This window comes from Heloderma suspectum, chromosome 3, assembly GCF_057233095.1.
Source record: "Heloderma suspectum isolate Gila_16-S chromosome 3, 16-S_ref, whole genome shotgun sequence".
In the NCBI taxonomy this organism is placed as follows: domain Eukaryota; kingdom Metazoa; phylum Chordata; class Lepidosauria; order Squamata; family Helodermatidae; genus Heloderma; species Heloderma suspectum.
Genome location: NC_139460.1, coordinates 259,814,355 through 259,838,310, shown reverse-complemented (window position 1 = coordinate 259,838,310; position 23,956 = coordinate 259,814,355). Strand labels below are relative to the sequence as shown.

At 43.9% G+C, this 23,956-nt stretch overlaps 1 protein-coding gene across 1 annotated transcript; it reads right to left on the bottom strand.

Moving 5' to 3' along the window:
• Positions 1–3,316: 3,316 nt before the first annotated feature.
• KAZALD1 (Kazal type serine peptidase inhibitor domain 1) lies at positions 3,317–14,544 on the bottom strand. The gene is made up of 4 exons (XM_084846495.1): positions 12,591–14,544; positions 8,337–8,497; positions 5,748–5,895; positions 3,317–3,721 (listed from the first exon to the last, which is right to left on the bottom strand). The coding sequence occupies exons 1-4, from the start codon at positions 13,141–13,143 to the stop codon at positions 3,627–3,629; spliced, it is 957 nt and encodes a 318-aa protein (XP_084702621.1). The 5' UTR covers positions 13,144–14,544; the 3' UTR covers positions 3,317–3,626.
• Between the last annotated feature and the right edge of the window lie 9,412 nt (positions 14,545–23,956).

The window sequence follows — 23,956 nt, the reverse complement described above, 5'->3', positions numbered from 1 at the left end:
GTCCACTAGCACTTTAGGGGGGGGGGGGAACCTGTTTGTTCCTTCTACCAGCACTGAAACTTTCAGTTTGGCTATACTACAAAGAACCTGGACAAGAAACAAATATAATGCAGCTCAGGACTAAGGTGTTGTTGAAGCTCTGTGAAGGGAAAGTCAACACTGAGATAACAAATGGATCTGTACAAATGCACACACATATTCATACACATATACTCACACTCACACACACTAAACAGATATTCATTCATTCATACATATATTTATACAGAGAGAGAGAGGAGAAGGAGAAGTAAGATTCCCCCATCCCATGCTAGCTTGGAAAAAGCCTTCCATTAGCTTTAATGGAAAGCCTTTTCCAAATCTGATTGCAGCAGGGAGCTATTTTTGTCAGGACCGGAGTTTCACAGCCAATGGGGAGGATTTTTTAAAGCAATTAGGTTTTTTAAAATCTTAGTTGCAACATGGGGGAGTGATTTTTGAGGGGGTCACAGAGACAAGAGGAGAGGGTTAGCCTTCCCCTCCCTAGTAGTGATCCCTCACCCTGAAAATCCAACCCCTCACCCTCAGAGAACAGTTATCCTTAAAAAGCCTCCATTGGCAGCAATAAAGGTTTTAAAAACCTAATGGTTGTGCAGGGGTGGGATGGGGGCCAGAGGAGAGGCCCTGCACTGGATCAGGAGGTCACACAAGCCTGACCTTCCCCAATTCTGTCTTATGGTAAATAGTCTCTGATGCAGGGCCACTGCAGCTGATCTGGCAGGTGAGAGCTGAGTCATACTGAGAGACATCTTAAAGAGCAGTGCAGGTCTTAAAGGAACAAGGAAAAGGCAGATGGAGTAGAGAGAAGAACTGGAATGTGGGGAGTATGTAGAACAGATAAAATGGGAGGGGGGAAGGTGGAGCCCAAACTGGGAGCCTATAGAGGAGCCAGGTACGGGGTACTGCTCTGTTGACCAAGCATTGGGTATGATTTATATCTTATTTATTTGAAGTATTTTTATGCTCCTCAGCCAAAAAGGCTCCCAGAGTGACTTACATATAATCAATTAAACATGACAGTCCCTGCCCACAGGCTTACAATCTAAAAAAGACACGATGCACAAGGTAAAGGGGATGGGGAAGGAAGAAGGGAAAAATATTTTATCAGGGCTAGTGGAATGGCCCTGTTCTCCCTCTCATCTCAGCCTGCTGGAATTTTTGCTGTTCTGGAAGCAATCCAGTGGTATCTTATCCATGTTACCAATATTGGAGGTGTCAGATTCCTAGTAGGTTTAGAAAGGACTCCGATCCTGAATTTATTTATTACATTTTTATTGCATCCTTTTTCCAAAGTGCTCAGGACAGGGCACCTAGTCCCCCACTTTTACCCTCACAACAGCATTGTGAGGTAGGTTAATCTGAGAGAAACTAACTCTCCCAAAGACAACCAGTGAGTTTGATGGTTGAACAGGGATTTGAATTCAGGTTTCACAGGCCATAGCCCAGCATTCAAACCACTACACCACAATGACTCTTTCATGGGCTTGTGCAGCTCACCAAGCTAAGTTGCATCCACCCAGCCCTATATCCTGGCCCTAGTAAACCTGTTCATGCTCTTTACATTTCAGGGTTCCCTTGAAGACATTTTCCTGCCTGGATATCCTTCTGAGCTTCACTCTGAGAAAAGTTGCCATTAGACACAGTTTTCACACAGGGTGAGTCTAACTCAGATTTTCAGGCTTTGAGAGAAAAGTAGAACCCAAAGCCTGTTATCCACCCAGGATGCCATCCAGTTACATCCACAGTTCCAGGTTTGGCATGTGGAGACACTGGTAGATGTTACTGTGCTTTAGGGACTTCACCTGCAGTCTGTTTGATAGACACCTTTAGTGTGACACCTTTCTCTAGTGAAGAAAACCAAAGCTGTAAGAGTACAGGCCTCTCTGAATATAACGTCCTGCCCGCCTCATCCCATTCCCATATGTATTTTGCCACAGCTTGGACACTGGATATTGTCTTACACCTAGGGATGGACGAATCTGTCAATTTCAGATTCTCTCAAGTTCTTATTTTTCCAAATGTAGGTTTGGTTCATCCTGAACTTCGAGATTTTTTTTTAAGTTTGCATGAAAATTCATACACAGATTTTGTGTGCATTTCTCCTAATACATGCATTTTTGTATACAATTTTGCCTAATATGCACATTTTTGAAAGCGATTTTCCTAATGTAATCAGTTTTAACATTTTCATGAATATATACATTTTTGCATGTACGTTTCCCTAGTATACACATTTTTGTACACATTGTTTGATTAGAGAACGCCATTGCAAGATTCAGAGAAGTGCAAATTTCAAAGGATAACTGAGTTTCAGCTCACGTATTGCTTTGGAAGTGGGAACTTAGGTAAGTTTGCATTTAATGTGAATCGAATGAATTTCTCCCCTAATCCCTAGCACATAAGCCACTACATTGAGTCCCTCTCCCTCTTCCCCTTACCGCACTATGCCTCCTTCCCCATATCCTCAGGGTGTTTGCCAACCCAACTCCTTCCCCTTCCCTTTACTGCATCATGCTCCGCACCCCCTTCCCATGTCATGCATCCTTCCCTTTATCGTGTCGCACCCCCCTTCCCCTCACCGTGTCATGCCCATCTCATTCCCCTCACCATGTCACACCCCATCCCTTCCCATCTCATGCACTCTTCCCGTTACCATGTCGTGCCCACTCCCCTCTCCCCTCCCTTCCCTTTACTGTGTTGCACCCCCTTTACCTTTACTGCTACAAGCCATACAGTTGGAGGAAACAGCCAGCGCAGCTCTTCAGAGAGCCAGCCAGGCAAAAACAACAACAACAACAAAAGAACCAGGGGGTTCTTCTTCAGAGCCGGTTATGGGAAGGGCCCCCTTGGAGCCAGGCATTTTGGCCTGCCTGGTTTCTGAAGAGCTGCATCAGCCCCTCCTTGCATAGCCAATGTGGCTCTCCAGAGGGGGGCTGTTCCAGAGAGCCCCACCAGTTGCTCTCTCACTGCAGCAAAGGCCACAGTGGGAGAGCAGCTGGCAGGGCTCTCCAGAGCACCTGCTGGAGGTGGCAGCAGTGGGCCCTCCTGGAGGGGGTGAGGGCAAGGGTGGGGGAGTGCAATTCGCCATTCCTCCTACTGTGCCACCTCATGGGAAGGCCAGCCCTAAAAGGGGCTCATAGCTACATCTTTCTCCAGGGTCTGTGCTGTGTCCTTCAAATTGCCTAGATGAAACTCCAGTCTCTGAACAACAGATACACTCGAAAAGGGGAGGCTTATGTGAATGTGGTGCATCAGGTTAAAGAAAGTGAACTTCTCTGGAGGGTAATCAAAGTACCGTTTAATGCCCATTTGTTCTACAATCAGCTAAAATACAATAGTTCCCCTTCCTCCCACATGTTTGCTGTCCCCTTCACCCAGCAAATGGATGGGTCAAATGATTAAGTACATTTGTCTTTCCCACCCCAAAATGAATTGAGATCAAAACTGTCCATAGCACAAAGGTTCAGTATTGGTTAACCTAGAAGTCTGGCACTGCCGTTGATGAGGAGACAAATGCTCAATCAGGAACGGATGCAAATGTCACTGCACTCTGACAGATCCCTGCCCCCCATCCCACATAGGTGCCATCAGTAATAGTCATATGACTCATCACTCTCCATGTAATCGTCTGGTCCAAGGTTGGGCATCTTGGGAAGGGCCAATTTGGTCATGTTCAGCTGATCTGCAAGTTCAGGGCACAAGACAAGTGGTTAGTCCTTGGCAAGAGTTTATGTCCTTTACTACTTGTCCTTCATTACTAGGGGCATTTGGCTATGATCATTAATTTCCAACATGGCAATATATGATCAGTTGTAGTAACTGTTCAGTGGGTCCTGTCTATGACTTTTACAAATAGATCCAAAAACAGAGAACTAGCCTCAAGATGATGAAAAAAAAGTTTTATCCTTTAAGAAGCCCAACACGTTTTGGCCCAATATTTTATTTGTGGCCTTCCTCTTGGGCTATAAAAAGAGACAATACATTAATTTAATATGTCATAGATAAAACTTCACAAATGCCATTAAATATACTTACAATTCTTAAAAAGATAGGTGGGTGAAATCATAGTTGAAGGCAATGCATGATACATCTTACAATAGAGGTTAATGATCTGCTACCCAGGTGTTGATCATAACTCAAGATGAAATGTCAGGGACGGTCTGGGTGTCTAGTTGCACAGAATGGGAGTATCTCCAGATGCAAGGCCTCATTTACACGAGGGAGACAGAAATACATCTCCTCACTGAGGCCTTGTAGAGCAAAGGTTTTATGTTTCAAAATCCACTCAATTTCTTTTCAACTTAAGATTTTACTATTTTCTGTGTGAATCTTTTCAAGTGCCCAGAATTTCATTTCCGTGGCATTATGCTCCTGCTCCATAAGATGACTGACAAATGGGGTGCCCATTCCTTTGTTTCTAATATTACAAAGGTGTTCCCCAAGTCTCTTCTTGAGAGTTTGAGATGTCTTGCACACATAGAATTTTTTTTAATGGTCACTGGATTACATAGACCACATTAAATGTAGTAAATTGCCTCAAAGAATATTTTTATAAAATCCAGAAAGACTTTAAATCCAGTCATTTCAAGAGTATATTTACAAACCAGAAATGTGGTTCTCTCTCTTTGGATCCATTTTGGGTGCTTTCTCATAGTTTCCGCCCTTTGCAAGTAGCTAGGAGGCATTACTAGGATCAAACATTTTGTCAAACAATTAACATGTTAGTTGTCCTTGTGATGCTTTTAACTGAACCAATAAATCAACGAATCACTAACACGAGAGACAATAGTACACTTAATCTAATATATACTGAATTTTGTTAATTGTATTTGCAGTTTTTATATTAAATACTGAAGAGGGATAGCTTGGTACACTGGACAGAAAGTAGAACTCGGATCTGGAAAATTTGGAAGGCTTCTGCCATGGTCTGCTAAACTCCGTGCTGGACTATGGCCTTAGAGAAGAACTCAGCATTACAGGAAACACATAATTGCAACTGAAAATGGCAGTCCCCTGTTGGATTCCCTTGTTTCCACTCTTATGTCATATTTTGAGATCATTATGTGAGTTTTCTCATCCCTTCACCACAGGATTGGTTGCCAGGAACGCAGGCAAGGGAACAGTGAGTGTAATGATGCCAGGACATGACACAAGTTGAACTAGGGGGCTGCCATTTTTGGTGGCCGTGTGTGTGTGCGTGTGTATGTCTTGTTATTGTTGTTGTTCTTCAATGTGCATGGTTCAAAAAAAAAGTTTTCCATATATTTGGAAAACATTATTTGCACTTTCAAATTAGCAACATTTTACTGGACACAAGGGGTACAGTATTTAGTTGGCATAATCAGTAAAGGTTAAAATATTTCATGGTATTTTTAATTCAGCCAAAATTCAGTTTCTTACACATGCAGATGATTTGTTAAGTTGATTTATGTTTATGTTCTGTCACTGCATGATGTACAAAGTTATGTTGCTGATGGCTATTAGTCAAATACAATTAAATGTTCTAACTCAGTTCCTTACACAAGATATATGAAACACTATGCAATATTTGAGTAGTATTGATAGCAGCAGCTGCCTGAATACCAGATAGCTCGGAAGAGAGAACCAACTGACAGGAATCTGCTGGCGTTGGCGAGCATGGGGAAGAGTGCCTGGTGTGCTGATCCTAAATGGTCAGCATCTGTCTGAAGAAAGGAAGTACCACTTACCTGGAGTGAGAACCATAAGGCTGGCAGGAGCTGCCACTTGCCCAACATTGTTCCTTGCGAAGCAGCGGTAAGTTCCCTCATCCGTTATCCGCACAGCTTGGATCTGGAGCCAGCTGGTCACCTCATATTTCTGAGGGCCTCCCCTAAACTAATGTCAATTAAATATCAACAAGATAGCAGCAGAGAGACACAAATAGATTATATATATAATATTTATCTGGCAAATTAATCACCAGCTGTTTCTTGGAAGCTGCTTAAGAGTACAATCCTGTATATATGTCTACTCAAAACTAAGTCCCACTGACTTAAATAAGGCCTATTCCCAGGTACATTGGTATAGGACTGTAGCCTAAATATCCAGTGCGGAACTCTCAAGATAGTCTCCCTAGAGCACAAATCAATTGCTGCAGGGTTGTGTTATGTCATCTACCTGTGCTTAAGGAGGGCAAATTATGCTGAATATTTTATCTGAAACCATCTCCACAACCTTCCTAGTCTGTTTAATTCCCCAACTCATAGAACAGTTTTATTCCTTGATATTTGTCTTCCTATGGCTCACACCCCTCTCCTCTTTCCTTAATCCCAGTGGACAGGGCAAACAACTAGCCTCATTCTGTCATACTTGGAAACTATTAGTTGGGTTCCACCCTATTTTTTGTTCTTTCTTTATGCTAAGATTCTAAAGGCCCGTTTTTGTGTGTGTTTGGGTACACATATGTACATAATACATGTTACCTACTTCTGGGTTTTTTAAAAGAGGCACATACCTTATTCTATGGTCAGTCACACTTGACACAGAGCACATGTATTTTGTGCTTGGGTATGCTGTAGACATCTCAACCTCTAGAGAAATACCAATCTATGTTGTTGCTGTTTTTTTCCAAACTGGAAAACAATCCAAATTCCTTGCAGATGTAACAAGCTGTGGTACACACTCACTTTTCTTTTAAAGCATAAATCAGAGAAGAGTGGAAATTGCCCACAAATTGTCCTTGTCTCTTAGTCTCCTTTGTAAAAAGGATACAAGCAGCCCATCTCTGATGCATAGACCCTGGTTTTTACTGTCTCCATAGCTCTGAGCACAGAACTGCATCCAAAAAATGCTGTTGCCTAATCAATGGGCAGGAACTCATGAAGCCCCGCCTTAAAAAGAATTGTGTTGAAACAGTCATTATTTATCTAACAGCAAGGCAAAATTGAAACAGATTCCAGAATTTGTAATGTCTTGGCAGGGGCTGAACTCGAAAAGAGAAGAAGAAAAATGGATTTGTGGAGTCAGGAGGAGAGGGACTGTTGGTTAAGTACTGAACGAAGAACCTAAAAATGGGGTCCAAAGATTTCACTCTTGGTAAGTCCCACCCATATGCCCCTGGTTTAGACGTAGTTTTGTGGTGTTAACATGAGGTCTAGAAATGGCAAAGGGCCATAATGCAGTGGGAGAGCCCATGCTTTGCATGCAGAAGGTCCCAGGTTCAATCCCTGACATCTCTCAGTAACCTCATCTGGCTTGAGACCAACCTACCCTCCCACTGAAGGTTTTTCTGTGCAGTTTATACTCCAGTGTTTTGTCCAAACTGTTTTTAATTAACTCCTGGAGGAGTTTCCCTATGGATGTTATACCATTGTTTTAACTTTTCCCTGTAGGAAAGCTGTTCCTGGTACTAGTTTTAATTGCTTCAGTTTCATCTCTTCATTTGCTTCCTTGGACCAACTTCAATGTGCTTGCGGCATCTGGTGTCAAAGGGACAATTGATGTGCAGTCCAGCAACCAAACGCAGTCAAGTGAAGTGACTGGCATTCATTCTAAATGGAAGATACCATCACATGCATTACACTACTTCTCCCCCTTGCCCATAACATGGAGCTACCACAGCTTCTTAATCTGGCAGTGACATATATTTTTGCCCCACCCAAACACTCCATATAATAGTACAGATTTGTAGTTTCTATAAAAGTTTCCCAGGACTTCCTTACACACCCTCTAAATGCAGGGTATAACAGTGGCTGCCCTACAGCCTCTCGAGTTCTATTTTAGTCTGGATCTCCAAGCCTGTTAACCCTTCTGAAGATAACTTGCAAGAGCCTTCTGTTTTAGGGTTATCCATAATACATACAATATTCACAATTGTCATGGTGAATAGGTGTGATGGTTGTACCCTGGGCCTCAAAGAGGCGGGGGGGGGGGCATGAAAAAGGAGAAGATGATTAAACTTCCCAGTAATAAAGGGAAGGAAGGTGTAGGGAACAGGATAGATCATGGGGATGAAGTTGTATTTTCAGCAGCCCTAAGAGGTCATCTAGGCAAAGCAGAAGCTCATTTGGAGAAATCAGTTAATTTTCTTGTGTCTAAAGCAGGGCCTCAGGTTGAAAACACAACGGCACATCTGTGGTCAGGCAGGCAGAAGGCTTAAAGTTAATAACATGTGATAGAAGATTGTAATAATGAGAGGCAGTTGTTAAAAGGAGGCATAGTAGGTCTGCCAAGAAATGGAATAATAGGAGTTCCTTAAAACTTGTCTTCAGACACTGCCTGTATAGACAAACCACCACCATCACCATCCTAAATGCTTGCTAGATCTTCTGGCTCACCTGAACTGAAATGTGGGGGTCATCTCCAGGAAGCAGCATGTCCAGTCCCTCCTTCCTCCATTCAATAGATGCCATGGGATATGCAAAGACTTCACAGCCAAAGATCACATCTTGCCCAGTTATGTTCCAGATGTCATAGGGAGGGGATATGATGTGGGGCTCTGGGGAAGACCAAAAAAGAACTGAGAAGAATCTGCTTGTATGTGAAGGCACCCGTTTGTCTTTTCATGCTAGATTCATGAGTCCTCCCAGCTTGGTCTAGCTGAGATCTCATTTAGTGCATCTCCTAAGACATCCTTTTATCACATGGTGTGATGTTGTTTACCTTTAGATTGTAAGCCTGAAGGCAGGGCCTTTGTTATTTTTAATTTTTGTACAGTGCCTAGCAGTTTTAGATATTATTATCATCATCAATACTTCAGCACATTGCACTGTGCTCCCTACAGAACTTCTATGATTGAGCAAAGCAGTTATCCTTTGCCATCCCCGACAGCAGTTGTTAGTCAAGAACATGTTTGCATCATGGCACATCTGTGAACCAGGGCCCTTGGCCCCTAAACGGTGGTCCGGTGCTTTGTCGCAGCCGTTTAAATGAAGTGCTTCCTAGGGATGTCGCTTCTGCCTCCTGTTGCTGGGGTAACATGACATCCTTATGGCAGCTGCTAATCAGTCTGCTTTATTGGCAGATGCTTTGGTTTGATTTTAAGCTTCGTAGTTCCTTCCTTTTCCTCCTGTTTTAGGTTTGATGTCTGGGGAAGGACCATCATTCAGTGGTAGAGCACATGCTTTGCATACAGAACTTCCCAGGTTTAATCCCTGGTATCTCATTTCGTTTTGTTTTTAAAGGACCAGGTAGCTGATGATGGGATAGATCTCTCCTTGAAACCCTGGATTGCTGCTGCCAGTCAGAGCAGAACATACTTGGCTAGATGGACAAATTGTCTCTGACCTTCTATAAGGCAACTTCTCATCTTTCATTGCAATTGTTCACTTACTGCAGTACTGTGAGGCCAAACATTAGGGACTTATTTAACTCTCCCAGTGCCACAATCTTGCCCACCCCCAGTGCTTTATCCCCAACATCCAGGATTTCTTATACTACCCCCCATAGAATCTATCAGAGTTTAACCATCTGTTTTAAAATATCCTCCCCAGGGCTGGTGTCAAAGGTAGACACAGTTGGGCTCCTGCTGAGGGCCCACCCCCTCCCAGAAGAGCCCCCTGAAGCTGCTCCTCCTCTTCATGACTGCAGCCTGCCTGATCATGTGCCTCTTGCTCTGGCCCAGACAACAGTGTGTGTGTGGGGGGGGGAGCAGTAGGTGCCACGGCCAACTTGCCCACTGGCTTTCTGCCTCTCAATCAAGCAAGACATAGCAATGATGAGAAAGTGCATGAGGAGCAATAGCAGCTGGTGAGAAGACAGACTTGGTGCAGAAGGGAGCCCATCGCAGGCATCTTGCCCAGGGCCCTCAAGAACCTGGAGCCAGCACCGATCCTCCTCCATACTCCTTTCTTTTCAGGGCCAAAGTAGACATTACTGTAAACAGCAGTTGCATGTCTTGTTCTCCCCCACCCTCCCCATGGCTACTACATGTGGCAGTGGCATCACAATGTCCCCTGTTTCTGCCCTCAGTCGATATCAGTGGCAGCTGCTGCAGCTGGGAAAACAGGCTGGGAAATATGGGATGTCATGCCACAAAGAGCTTTTCTACACAAGGTTGTCAATTGCTGTTTTTACTTTCAGTTTCATCACAGAGCTTTCTCTTTCCTGTTTTTCTACTACATAACCTCTAGGCGGCACTGTGTTATAGCAGAATACTACAATTACACAAGTAGAAAAATACCCTTTCTTTTGCTTTCAGAAGTAATTCTCCATTTTCCCCATTCTTAAAGAAGGGAGGGGGAAAGGTCTCTGAAAAAAAAAACTAAGCAAAACTGGAGGATTACAATGTCATCTAAAGTACCCGTAAAGAACCACGAGTAATGTGTCACATGCACACAGTAAATGCCTCATGTATGTGCTCAAGGTGTGTTGTAGTTAGGGATGTACGAATCCCTTACCTTGCTCCGCTGAGGGACATCCGTGGTTGGGGGGAGGCACTTCGTCCCTCCCCCTGGAATCCTGCCCGGCCGGCTCCACTCCGCGGCCAAGCCACAGAGCTGCCAGCTGGCTCCGGCCGCCCGCAGCCGGACATTCAGCCGCTGGGCAGCCCTGCAGGGACGCAAATGGCAGCTGTCATAGCCGCCATTTGCGTCCCTGTATTGAGCCGTGATAGGCTATGAAAATACTTACGTAGCCTATCACGGCAGGGGGGAGAAAAACCCAGCGTACACAAATGGCGGTAGCTGCCGCCATTTGCGTACGCTGAGTTCCCCCCCCCCCGCCGTGATAGGCTACGTAAATACTTACGTAGCCTATCATGGCCTCTGCAGGGACTCAAATGGCGTCCCTGTGATAGCCGTGATAGGCTACGTAAGTATTTACGTAGCCTATCACGGCTTGAAGAGGAGGAAGCGAATGGCGGCCGCAGGACAGCCGCCATTCGCAATGCAGTGTGGACGGGAGCAGGTAAGTGCTCCGTTTCGCACGCCTTTCGTGGGGTGGAGGCGGCGGGGACTTCGTCCCATGCACCTTTCGTGGGTTGGGGGGGCAGGGGCTTCGTTCCGTGATGGATTTCAGGGGGCTGAATGCACTGGCATTCGGTCTCACCGAGATCCGTCGCGGAATTCTCTGACATCCCTAGTTGTAGTAGACATTACAGTGGTAAGATTTGATGTACAATTGCTGTTTCCAGCAACAAGACACATATTTAGAGCAACATCTAGTTTGTCCTTTGGACTTGTCAAGCTCTGCCATGCCATGAATACTCTGGAGTAGATGAGAATGCTGCACCTACTAGATGAATAATAGCAACAATAACCAGAAATGTGGTGTCCCCAACGTAGCTGAGAAGAGCTTTCATGCAGAATTGAAAAGAGTGCAAGTGCTGATTGGTTGATTTGATTTGAAGAAAAATGGCACTCACAGCAGCGATAGCAGTGAATAAATTAAGGACATTAATAAATTTGTTTAATGTCACTGTTTGTTCTACTTACAAAACATGACTTTTCCCTATTTAACATAGAGTAGGACACTGGGAAAATAGAGGAATAGGAGAAGGAGAGTGGGGAGCTACTAACAGAGTTTTCTGAAACTTGCAATTAATGTGGTGTCCAAGGACTTTCCATGAGAACCAGTTCCATAAAGCATTTTTTTAAAGACCTCATGATTGGAGAGTCATGGGGATCCATTACTGGATATCCACCCCAAAGTATGTGCTGGAGCACTCCCCTTCTATTTCTCCTTCCCTGTTGATCTTACAGGATCAACATATTTATGAATGTGCCACCCACGGTTAGTGCCATCTTGGCTTGCTTGCAGTCTACCATCGCTCTGGTTTAATACGTAGAACTGTTTCAAATGGTCAATGCCAGCTAGTCACAACGTGCCCAAACCTCATGCTGCCAATCCCCCACCACCATTATTGCTTTTTAATGTTTCCTTTCCTGACCTATACTGACATGCCTGGAAGATGTTGTTTCTTATCAACAAAGAGTGTCTCTTGTCTATACCCTGGGATGTTGCTGTCACCTAGAATCTTCCCTGTGAGGTATGTATGTAGGGGCCACTGGCTTTTGGAAAGTAGTCCTCTGCCTTTGTAAGATGTCAGATACTTATTATTTGGGTTCACGCTACACACTGAAGATTGTATCACCTGGATGTGCGCACTGCCATAAAAAACTCTCTTCAAAGATTTAATTATTTGGGGAAATCCCTATGAACTTGGTCTTCACAGCACTCCATAGAAAAGAATGACACAAACTGGTTGTGCACTGTGCAGAGGTATGTGCATCATGGCTAGGGAGGGGTCATAGATCAGTATTTGCAGCTTTGCATGCAGAAGGTCCCAGGTTCACCCCCTGGCATCTCCAGTTAAAAGGACTGGGTAGCAGGTGATGTGAAAGACCTCCGTCTAAGACTGTGAAGATAGCAATGCTGGGCTAAATGGACAAAAATACTCCGGCTGGTATAAGGCAGCTTTCTATGTCACCTCTTTTGTCTAGCTGTCAGTCTGTATATTTCACCAGATGCCCCTTCTTCTTGGAATGTAGGAATGGAGAAATAACGACTCCCTACTTTAGTTTCAAAACCCCAGTTATTTGTAGCTTGCGGCTTTATTGTGGAAATTGAGAGAAAACCATGGCGGATCTTACCTGATTCACAGGGTCCTTCATGGGCCACAGTGAGATTAGCCTCTGGGTGGGAGTTATGGACCTCTTGGAATTTGCAGATCTGGGCATAGGTCTTGCCATCAGAGCCACACAGCGCCTGGCCAGACAGGCAAGTACACTGGGGCTCAGGCACCTCACCATGTCGTAGGTCCCCAGGATCAAGGCGGCACTCTAAGTGATCCCCACATTTGCCATAGAAGTGGTTGGTATTGTCCAAGTCACAGATCTGTCCCTCCAGATTGGCACACTCCCAACAGCAGTCACAGGCATCCAGCACCACCCCGGCAAGGCAACCACGCTGGGTGGGACATTCTTCCAATCTACATTCCACACAGCTCTCTCCTTCCTCCAGAAGCCTCTGCCAGCCACGCTGCAAATAATCTGGAGCAATGGGCAGGGCCCGACTAAATACATCCCAGCACAAACACAGCACAAGAAAGAGGACCTGGAAGGAGGCTGGGTTAGCTGGCCGAGACATTCTCACAAGATCTTTGGAATGTGGCATCCATTCATCGCCCTTCCTAGTCGTAACCATCCCTCAGACCCTGGAGTCCTCGGCAGCATCCACAACTGGCTTCTCTACAAAACCATCAGTGCCTGAAAAAAGACAAAGAAGAAATGGGACTCAGATGGGGGTGATGCATTTTGACTCAAGCATTGAATTCATCTCTCAGATGGAGCAAAATAGCCCTGCCTCCTATCGCCAGTTCCAAAAATGTGACCATGACCTTTTTGAACTAGGATAAGAGGCTGGCATCTCTAAATGCCATCAAGCTTGGTGGATTATTTATGCGTGAACTTAAATGAACAGTTTTGTTTTAGCCCAGATGTACCCAGAACACATCATGGGAAAGATCATTCTTCCTATGAAACAAGTTCTTTGGAAAATTAGATTACTCAGAATTAACTTTGCAGTACAGTGCCTTGGACACACAAATACTTCCCCCTTTTTGTCTTAATTAAACCAAACCAAATAGAATTCTTAACACATTGTAGTTTCCTTTGTTAGATTCCCCCTACCCTAAAATGTCTGTGATGTTGCCCACTGGGGTTCTATTGTATATATAATTAGAACTACCCCAAGATTCATCTTTGGAAATTGTCTTCATGGTTTGAGAAATGAGACATTTGTTGTTTCCTCCAGTTCTGCCCCCGGTTGCACTAATGTATTTATTTTATGTATGTATAAGTATTGATATGCCACCTTTCAGGACTATACAGGCCTCCGAAGGCAGTTCACACTTTTAAAGAATCATCATAAAACAAATTAAAAATTATAATAAAATTATGATAAAATCATAAGAACAAACATCCATCAATTCAAGAAAAAGCCAACAGTTAAGAAAGCAACAGTTTAAAACAGCCAATTAAAGCACAGACCATCCTCCAGTTAAACTATTAAAAGCAGCTGTAAAGAATCAGGTCGTTAGAGAGCCACTTCCCATGGAACTCCATAATGATGGAGCCACCAAAGGAAGGACCGTGTCCTCTTCTGCCTGCTGGCCTATGGATCTTACTGGCAGGCCCTTGAGCAGGGAGACTGCTGCTGATCTTGGGGCCCAAGCAGGTAGATACAGGTTTAGGCACATGAAGGGTGTATATAGGATATTAAAATCCTTTTCATCTAACCTCGATGCTCTTCAAGGGGCCATTTCTATTAAAGTTATTGAATTATTGTATTCCAACACATTTAGAGGTAATATTATATTCCGGTTGACAGTCAGTAACATGCCCAGGCCCATAGCTAAAAACTTAGGGAGGACGAGCAGGTGGGGGTGTCACCTAAGGGGGCAAGGCATCATTGCAAAACTGTGCGAGTACAAGTAGCATAAATATATACTGACATGGGAGTTAATCCCAAATATGTACCCACATTCAGGTGGGAAATAAACAGAATAAAGGGCAAATGTTAAATAGACATGCAATAAAAAACCACTTTTTGAAAGTTTGCAAAATGCACTTTAATTGTGTGTGCGCGCGCATGCGTGTATGTTGCCATCTCCTGGAGTGCAGTGCTTCTCTCCTTCAGTGCCTTGGACTGACGGTATGCTTGATGCAGCATTTTCTGCCAGTGATGCCTCATTTTCTCACAGAGAGGTGATATTTCTTTAAAAAAAGAGAAGAAACATTTCTGAGTTTTCTACAGTATGTACCAGTATCTTAGTATTTTAGTATCACTAAAAAAGCCCATCTGTCATGCTCACACACCTCACTTCTGAAAGCAGGAGAACATGGAGCCGTAGATGTTGTCGACCAGAGCACATGAGTAAGGTACTTGTTGGATAAGGCAGTTCTGCAGATATTCTGCTCCCAATCCATTTAGGGTCTTAAAGGTTAACACCAACTAGCACCTTGTATTGGGCATGGGAAGAAATGGGTAACCAGGGAAGGTAGAATAGTATCAGAGTTTCATACAGCAAAACAGCATGCCAGCCAAAGCTAGTAAATGGCACTCCTGGCTCTCACTACCTAGTTTCTCACACACACACACACACACCTTCCTTCCTTTTCACCTTCCTCTTGCTCTGCCCTGCCATCTGAAGCCCTACCTTGCTACTTTCCAACCATTAGATGATTCACCATTCCTCTCCACCCGGCATTCCGAGATCCATATCTGAACAGGAACTTACACTGGCCATGAGCATCACCAGATAGCTTGGTTTGCCTTCTATACCTAAAAAGGAGAATATTCAGAAAAGTGTCCATCCACAGTATTGCAAGTTATAACCTACACACAAGTTCTTCCCCTTAACAAACCTAAAGTAGTTACCAAACCAAGTAACATAGAGTTCCCTCTCCTACACCTTGCTCACCTCTGGAACTTGGTCATCTCTGAACTCATCCACTAGTAAGCTCCACTTCCATCTAAGTCTCCTACCTTAAGGACTGAGAATCAGACCCTGCCTCTCTAGCCTAGTAGAATCCAGGCACTCACACACCTCCCTTTTACAATTGCTGTTCTGCCCCTCCTCATACACTAAATTGTCTCTTTACATTTAAGCAGTCTCTGTATATCCCTTTCACCCATTAACTGAAATATATATATGTACTTACAGAACTGATGGATCAAATCTGGCGGAGAAATGCTCCCCGCATGCACCCGTCCACCATCCAGAGATCTTCCAACATGGCTGTTGGATCTATTCTATTGGTCATGGCAGCCCACTTGAAAGTTCCAGAAAAATCGGGTGGGGGAGCAGGTACTGTTGTCAGTTCTGAGGGGGGCTTCCACATGAACTGAGGAATGTCACATCTATCTCCATTGTTGATCAACTGGCAAGATCACATGAGTATTATGACATGCCAGGAAATAGTGTTACTATGGTATCTATGTGCATGTGCAAGAACAACCATGTCACAGTTCTTAAGGGGAAATGCAAAAAGATGTTATGTACCAGGCATCATGACTATGTAGCAAGCATGCACCAATATTCTGAAGAGAAAAGGAACTCCAGAATGATGTATTATTCATGGGTGGGTGACAAATTAGTGCACCATAAATGGAGCAATTATGAACTGAATTCAGATAAGTCTCCCATTGCTACCCTTACCACATCAGTTCATTACAGGCACAAATTTTCTCCAGGGCTGTGCATGCCCCCCTCCCCCCGATCCGACTAGGAAACTGCTTTGAGGCTTCCAAGGTGGGCCTGATTTGGCTTGGGCTGATTTCAGGTGTGGGGCTGACCTGCCTCAGGCCTGAACCCGAAGTGGGATTCAAATGGCTGAATCCCACTTTGGGCCCTCCCTGACACCCCCGCACAAACCCCCAGCTCCTTACCAGACAGCTTCGGCTGTTGGGCGGTGTAGAAATGAAATAAATAAATAAATTACCTGGACTGCCGCCACCACCACCTCCTCCACCACAGCCACCACTGCCTGTGCCATCACTGCTGCCTCCGCTGCCGCCACCGCCACTATTGCTGCCACTGTCATTGCCACCCCAGCTCCTGAGCCCTGGATGCACACCGGCTCTTGTTGTAGGGAGTCGCCATTTTTAAAAAGGAAACTTCCTGGAAATTGCCACTTTAAAAATGGCGACTCCCTGCAATAAGAGCCGGCGTGCGTCCAAGGCTTGGGAGCTGGTGGCGGCAACAGAGTCGGCGGCGACAGTGGTGATGGAGGTGGTGGCGGCAATGATGGCAGTGATGGGCGGCTCAGGTGAGGAGCTGGAGACGCTGACATGGCTGGGCCAGGGTGCCAAAGCTCCGAAGCACACCGAAGCGCTTTGGAGAGTCTGTGACCCACTTCAGGTCACTTCGTGCCCCATCCGCTTTTCCTTGGACATGGCCCGAAGCAGCCCACTTCGACTCGGGCTTCAGGCCTTGGGCTGAAGTGGTGCACAGCCCTACTTTTCTCACCCTTGTGTGACATGCAACACCTGCCAAAATTCTTTCTTCCACATAACCTGCCTATTACAGGTAATGATGCTCTTTATTCATTTGTATATGGTCACCTTATCTAAGAAGGAATGTGATATATTATGGGATATCTTCGACATGTGATTTGAATGTACTGATTTTCCATAAGACACAGGTTTGCATTCTCCAGCTGCTGATCAGTGAGCAGAGAGCTTGACACTGTAGATCTTAAAAATAAATCTTTATGGGAGCCATGTTGAAGATAAAGAAAGAGGAGTGGTGGATATTTGGAATGTAAGTGAGAAAGATGGTGCAATGATGGGACTGGATAACAGCATGTAAGCAAAACCTTAAGGGATGCAGTTCAAGATAAGCAATACAATATCTTTAATTCTAAGATGCTTCACTGGGCAGAATAAAAAGCTGGTTAAATCTCAGATATTAAACCCAAAGCAAAGGCAATAGTAAATGCAAGTTTCCATCACTAAATCATGACCTATTCAGCACAATTTTAGCATAGAAAAATATAATAACCAGCAGGAGGTTATGGACTATTGTCATATCAAGCCAGGAACTCAAGCCCCTAGTCTATTTAAGCCACTGTTCTTTCTCTGCCATAAGGCTATGAATGCTAATTCCAGGTTTGCCTTTCAAGTACATAGTACAGGCTTCCTTTCAGAACAAAGAATGAGAGGTCAGAGAGGGAGCAGTCATGCTGGCGAAAATATTCACTCTGTGCTAAGTCCATAATCATTTTTCTAAGCCACTTCATTCAAGAACTCAGAGGCTGTTCGATTTCAATCATGCAGTGGCCAATGGGACTGGGACATCTGTTGCATTATATCAGATATCTAACAGTTGTTCTTAAATAAACATCACTTGGCTAAGGACGAGGGTGTGGGGTTGCTATTCTTGTGTCTCAGTTGCAGCCAATAAGCACAAGGAAGGTTTCTCCTCTCCTCTCCTCTCCAACATATTATTCTTGGTTCTTACCACCACACCCTACTCCTTTACCACAGAGAAGGATACGTTGGATGGTACAGAGTTGTGGTTCAGTAACAATTCCCTTTGGAAAATCTTGGTGGGTGGGTTTGGTTGATCACCTTATTTTGGGTCATTATGGATTTCCCCCCAGGTGCAATTAGCTAGTGACCCTGGGTTGCCTTCTCCATAGCAGGAGACGTGGCTTGTTCATCTGAATCTCCTGGAGCAGGTGTTTGCATCTTAAGGCAATGCACCTGTTGCTTTCCGTGACATACTCTTATCTAAATTGCAAAGGGATGCTGAATAAATGGGCAAGCGTTCTTATAGCAAAGGTAGGATTAGATGGTCTTTTGATCCTTTAGGCATTTATTATTCTATGACTGGTTTGTAATGCCACCATGTAGCAAAGTTCCCTTATTATTGTCTCCAAAACATAATTCTTCTCTTTGAGCTACAAAGCGAACACACCAACTTTTACTCCTTCTGATCTTCCATCCTAATGTCCATTTCATGCCTCATGCATCCAGAAGCTAGGGACAGAAGGAACTCTAGTGTCCCAGGTCCCCCGCCCCCCAGTGTGGCTTAGTAGACAAATAGATATATTCTTACAGATAAAAAGAAAGTAGACAAATAGATACATTCTTACAGATAAAAAGAAAAACGTGACTCCCCAGGGCTGCTCTATATCGCTCGCACACATACACCTAAGTTTGTTTCAGTTTCTCTTTGTACTATCTCTACATGATTTCTCTGCCAACTCAGATTTTTTTCTAATGGACCAACATGGCAACTTGCCATTTTTGTCTCATCTGTTTTTGTTATTACAGAAATGCACCGATGAGCACTGTTAGAAATAACACACTTACATACCAACAGTACAAAAAGAATTCCATTGGGTTTCAGATCAAGCTAATCCATGCCAGAATAAGCACACTCCACACAGCCCTGGGCATTGAGGGCCATCTTGTGACAGCCATGTCTTCCCAGAATTGTTCTGTATTCCCCTCTCTCCCATTGCCCCTCTCCTAACCACAGACATGCACTTTTCATACCAGACTTTGAACTGGCTAATTACTATCATAAGAATGGCTAGTATTGGTGAGCTGGAAATAACACCTCCACCATCATGACAGATCTTAGGAGATGATGATGATGATGACGGTAATACAGTATTCCAACTCACACCCTGCTCTAACAGTCTAAGGGCACCGTCCTATGCATGTTTAGACAGAAAACAAGTCCTTCAAGTCCTACAACTCCCAGCATTTCCCAGCCAGCATGGGACATTTTTCTCTCTAAATATACATACCACTGTGGATTAAGAATCTTTTAAAAGCATCTAAGATGGACCATTTGCTGCAAGGTTACACTACAGAACAAAACTAAATGTTGATCAGAATTAATGGAGTGCATTTTTTTCTGTTCCAAAAGGACAGACTCTTCTTGATTTTCTTATTCTCACTGGTATTTCAGAACTTTACTCAACTTTGGCTACAGCATTTTCAGATTCAGAGGTGCTTGCCCTTGGGATTCGGGGTGAATAGCAGTAGGGTCAGAGATCACACAGAGACATACAGCTAGCGAGGACTTCAGAGGCCATCTGCTCTATGATTAGCCTGTAGACGGGATTCCTTGGACCAGTCCCATCCCTGACAGATGTTTATCCAACCAATGTTTAAATGATTCCAAGGATATGTATCTCCTGTGACTGAAAACCTGGAGCCAAGTCTGAAATACTAATTTTTCCAGAATTGACTCCAAGTGTTTCAGAAATCTTAAGGATACCTTAGATTTGAGGAATTGTCAAGGAACTGAGCAGTACTTTGAAGAAAAGTTTCTGAGAGCACCAGAAATTGAACAGGTAACACCATGTAACCCTCCCTTATTGAAAATGATATCTGACTTGAATTGCCTTAATCCAGAAAATCCTCATATAGTATATCCCCACTCTTCTTTTGAGAGCTGTCCAGCTCCTTAGCATACTCTGTATACAGTAGATATTGCAGTTCCAAAAGATCCCATGTTTTAAATCTGGAAACAACCCTGCTCCCCATGCTTTGAGGCAGTGGTTCTCAGCACCTACCTCATCTCAGACATGGCTAAGTCTGTGGCTAATTCAAAATCCTGCTTTCAGCGTTGTCCTGAATATTCCCTTCTGCCGGGTTGTGCTGGATGATTTTTGCCTTTTCCAATGGATTAGTTTGCCTGCATCTCTGCTTGGAGTGAGGACCAGTGATGTCACAATGAAATGTGATCCTTTGGTCCCAGCCCCCAGCCCCAATAAGTGCACGCGCATGCGCACACACACACACACACACACATACACACACATGTACGCACACTGCCTGATTAGCCACTAAACTTGTTTTCATGCTGAATGGCGAAGCCCAGCAGCAGCCTCCCTCTCTATTCCCAGCTCTGTGATCAATTGAGAAGCCACAACTGTAACTAGACACCTTGCTCACTGCCTCCTTAGGAAGCAGTCTCTAGGCAGAAAGAAAAAGAAAAGAAGGAAGGAAGAAAAAGAAAGAAAGAAAGAAAGAAAGAAAGAAAGATTTTTTAATTAGAAGTATGACCTGGAACTCCATATGTTTAACAGGCAGCGGAGAGTTCTAGCGGGATACATGTTCCTGATTTTTCAAAGCAAGGTTTTCCACAGCCGAGAGCACCCCAGTGTTCCCCCTTCAGCTTGCTGTTAAGAAAAACTGTTTAAACAGATGCTTAAAGCCAGTTCTAAAAAGGGATGAAGAAGGGACAAACCAAAGGGAAGAATTACTATTAGATGGCCTGGCCATGGTGCCATTGTTGCCAATGGCCAGAGAAAAAACAGCTGCAGGGAACTTGTTTCCCCCTTCCCTGCTGGAAAGAGCACCTAGAAGAACTTTGAAACTCAGAACTAGTGCCCGATTTTTGCTTTTTTCTTCCTCTCTCCCAATCCCTTTTCCCTTTTTGTCATGTCTTTTAGATTGTAAGGCTGAGGGTAAGGACGGTCTCATTATTAATCTTTGCAAGCTGCTCTGGGAGACTTTTTTGGCTGAAGAGTAGGTAAAAATACTGTAAATAAATACATAATAATAAGTTGTGCTCTGATACTGGCTTGTTTTTCTTTATGTATTACCCACCTTATCCACAAATACTCAGGATGGATTATAGCCTTATGAAAACAAAATACCAGTGAAGATATACAATGTTTGAAAACACACGCTTTAAGAATATACCAGTAAAATAAGCATCTTCCCTATTCATGCCTGATCGCCAAATGTTTACCTAAACAAAGCAAAGCAAAATCCTTACAGCATTTCTAGGAGATAAAAGGGCTGGAGAAAAATCCAGAATGGCTCTTTCTGTGTCCCTCTTACTCTCGTTGCTGCAAGGATGGTATGCTTCAGAGGGCATTCTGAGTGGATCAGAGCGATAATGCTGAGATGGGAAGGGGCTGTTCCTTTAGGACATGCCAGGGGCTGAATACCATACTATTGCTGCCAAGGCAAGGGTTAAAACAGGGGTGCGCAATCAGGGCTGCATGTGATTCTGACTTGGGAGTCAGGTGTACATGCATACACACACGCAGAGATACATGCATACACGCATACACACAGAGAGAGAGAGAGAGTCCAGTAGCCCTGATCACCCTATCCTTGCTGCTAGCCGCAGCCCGCAGCAGACAGGAAAGAGCTATCTGTATGATGGAAGCAGACGGGGTGGGCAGATTTGGCCAGGAAGGGTGCAGTTAAGGCCTTGAGGTGGAGGTGCACGTGGTCCAAGCTACAGGTTGTGCACCCCTGGGTTTAAACCTAGCAACTTGAGGTGCTTCCAGGCAGAGGGCACCGAGCGCTAACGATCAGAAGGCACTGTGCCATGCAGCTATTCCATCTTTTCTTCCTTGATGGATTTTTTCTCGTAAGAAAAAACAGAAGAGGAGATAAGAAAACATGGGAGGGCTACAAACTGAAGATGTAGGGGACCTCAAGTCACCAATGGACCATTTTGCCTTTGTTCTTTCTGGGGCATCACAGCTATACTGGCCAAAATGTCTGTCTAGGGAAAAGGTTCAGCTGAGACTTTGGTCTGATCCAGCATGGATGTTCATATGAACTCCAAGAGTGCCTGCAGGGGTTTGTACCTTTTCCTGAAAAGAGAAGATGAGATGCTTAGTTTGATATATATTAACACACACACACACACCCCAAAAAAACCCACACGCAAACTGCCATTTTATGTACTTGTATGAATGGCAAGATTGCAGGTGTGAGTGGTGACTGGTGGAGCAATCCTCAACCAGAGCTATATGGAAGGGCCAGGGGTTGAATCCAGACTTAGGATGCAATCCTATGCATGTTAAGACAGAAAAAAGTCCTGGAATACTAGGAGTTGTAGGACTTTTTTCTGTCTCAACATGCATAGGATTGCACCCTTAGTCATACTTAAAATAGATCTGTTGAAATCCCTGGGACTTAAGTTAAGAAATCAGTGAGTAACTTAAGTCCCATTCTTTTAATGGGTTTGCTCTAAGTATGACTAAATCTGGATCCAGCCCAAAGTCTTTTAGCACTGAGTGAAAAGCTCATTAAAGAGGATTATGGAGCATATTCTAAAGTCCAGTCAAGATTCACACAGGGTGCCAGCCTGGACTGTCAAGAATAGCTGTTGCCTATACAGTCTTATTTTGCTTCTGAAGTACGAGTGTTGTTATTATTTAATTTATTTATTACCCTATTTCTACTCTACCTTTCAGCCCCTTACAGACCCTGAAGGCAGCTCACAATCACAAATTAAAACAAATACTATCTAACAATAATATAAAACAGTGAGCCTTTAACACACACACACACACACACACACACAGAGAGAGAGAGAGAGAGAGAGAGAGAGAGAGAGAGATTCAAATATAATCACAGCAGGAAGGGAGAAGAAGCTAAACCAAAACAACATCTTGTCAAAACAAAGATGTCTTTACAGGGAGCAGTAACTGTAATTAGGGTTATACAATAATTTTGTTTATATTTGCAAATTATGTAAACATGTCCTGAACACAAACCCGAGCAAGAGAGCACTTTCTCCAGAAATGTTCACAAATTCCCAAACTTGTGCTTGTGTTCAAAAAAATGTGCATTTTTTAAAATGCGCATTTTTACATTTTATGGGGAGAAAGAGCACATTTCTGTGTGCTTTTTTTAAAAAAATGTGCATTTTTCCCATTCAAAATGTGCATTTTCCCCGTTCAAATTAAATGAAAAAATAACAGAAACAGATATGGGAAACAAGCTGAGCTGGGCTTCAAGTTGGTGATCTGGGAGTCTGGGCAATCATGAAAATTGCTTGTTCACCCATCCCTAAGTAATCAGGGCAATTGAAGAGGGTCCAAGTGGATCTCCAGAGGTAGGGGGTTGTGGTCGCAGTGGTGTGCTAATACATCTTCATCAGTTTATGTTCTAATTGGTGATCATTTTCTAATTAGTAGTTAGCTACTTAGTTCCAGATTCAAATGCTAGTACAAAGGAATACCACCCTGCGGATTCATGTGGCATTTGCATTCCAAAGACTCTGCATAATGCCTTCAGTCTTAGTAGGTCAACATTACTGATTTCAACATTACTGCCTCCATTAGTAGCAATAGCTCAGAGCCCACCTATCCTTGGTTCTTCTCCTGCACAATTGTTCCAACTGCCACTCTACCCCCTCTGGCAACAACAGCTCCTGTTTGGGGCCTGGTGTTCAGGGGAAAAGATGCCAAGGGGTTAAAACCAGGGGAAGAGAGGCAAAGTGATGCTAGTCAAAGAAGACTGCAATGTTTTCAGCAGCCTTGCGCATGTCCTGTATACCAGTTGCCATAGTTCAAAGCAATCTTCAGGCCCAAACGATCCTCACTATTACCAGCAACAACCCATTATGAGAAATAAGAAGGAAAGCAGTTTTTCTAGTGTATATCCAACATGAGACCCTGAAACATGGACACAGGAAATTTTCATCATGATGTAATTGATTAAAGTGTCCAGAAACCCA

Bases quoted from the DNA above. Each gene is read 5' to 3' on its own strand.
- KAZALD1 (XM_084846495.1), bottom strand. From the start codon at position 13,143: ATGGTTACGACTAGGAAGGGCGATGAATGGATGCCACATTCCAAAGAT. The intron at 5,896-8,336 runs GTGAGCCAGAAG...AATTGACATTAG, and splicing joins ACCCCCACATTTCAGTTCAG to TTTAGGGGAGGCCCTCAGAA. The intron at 3,722-5,747 runs GTAAGTGGTACT...CTGAACTTGCAG, and splicing joins CCTTATGGTTCTCACTCCAG to ATCAGCTGAACATGACCAAA.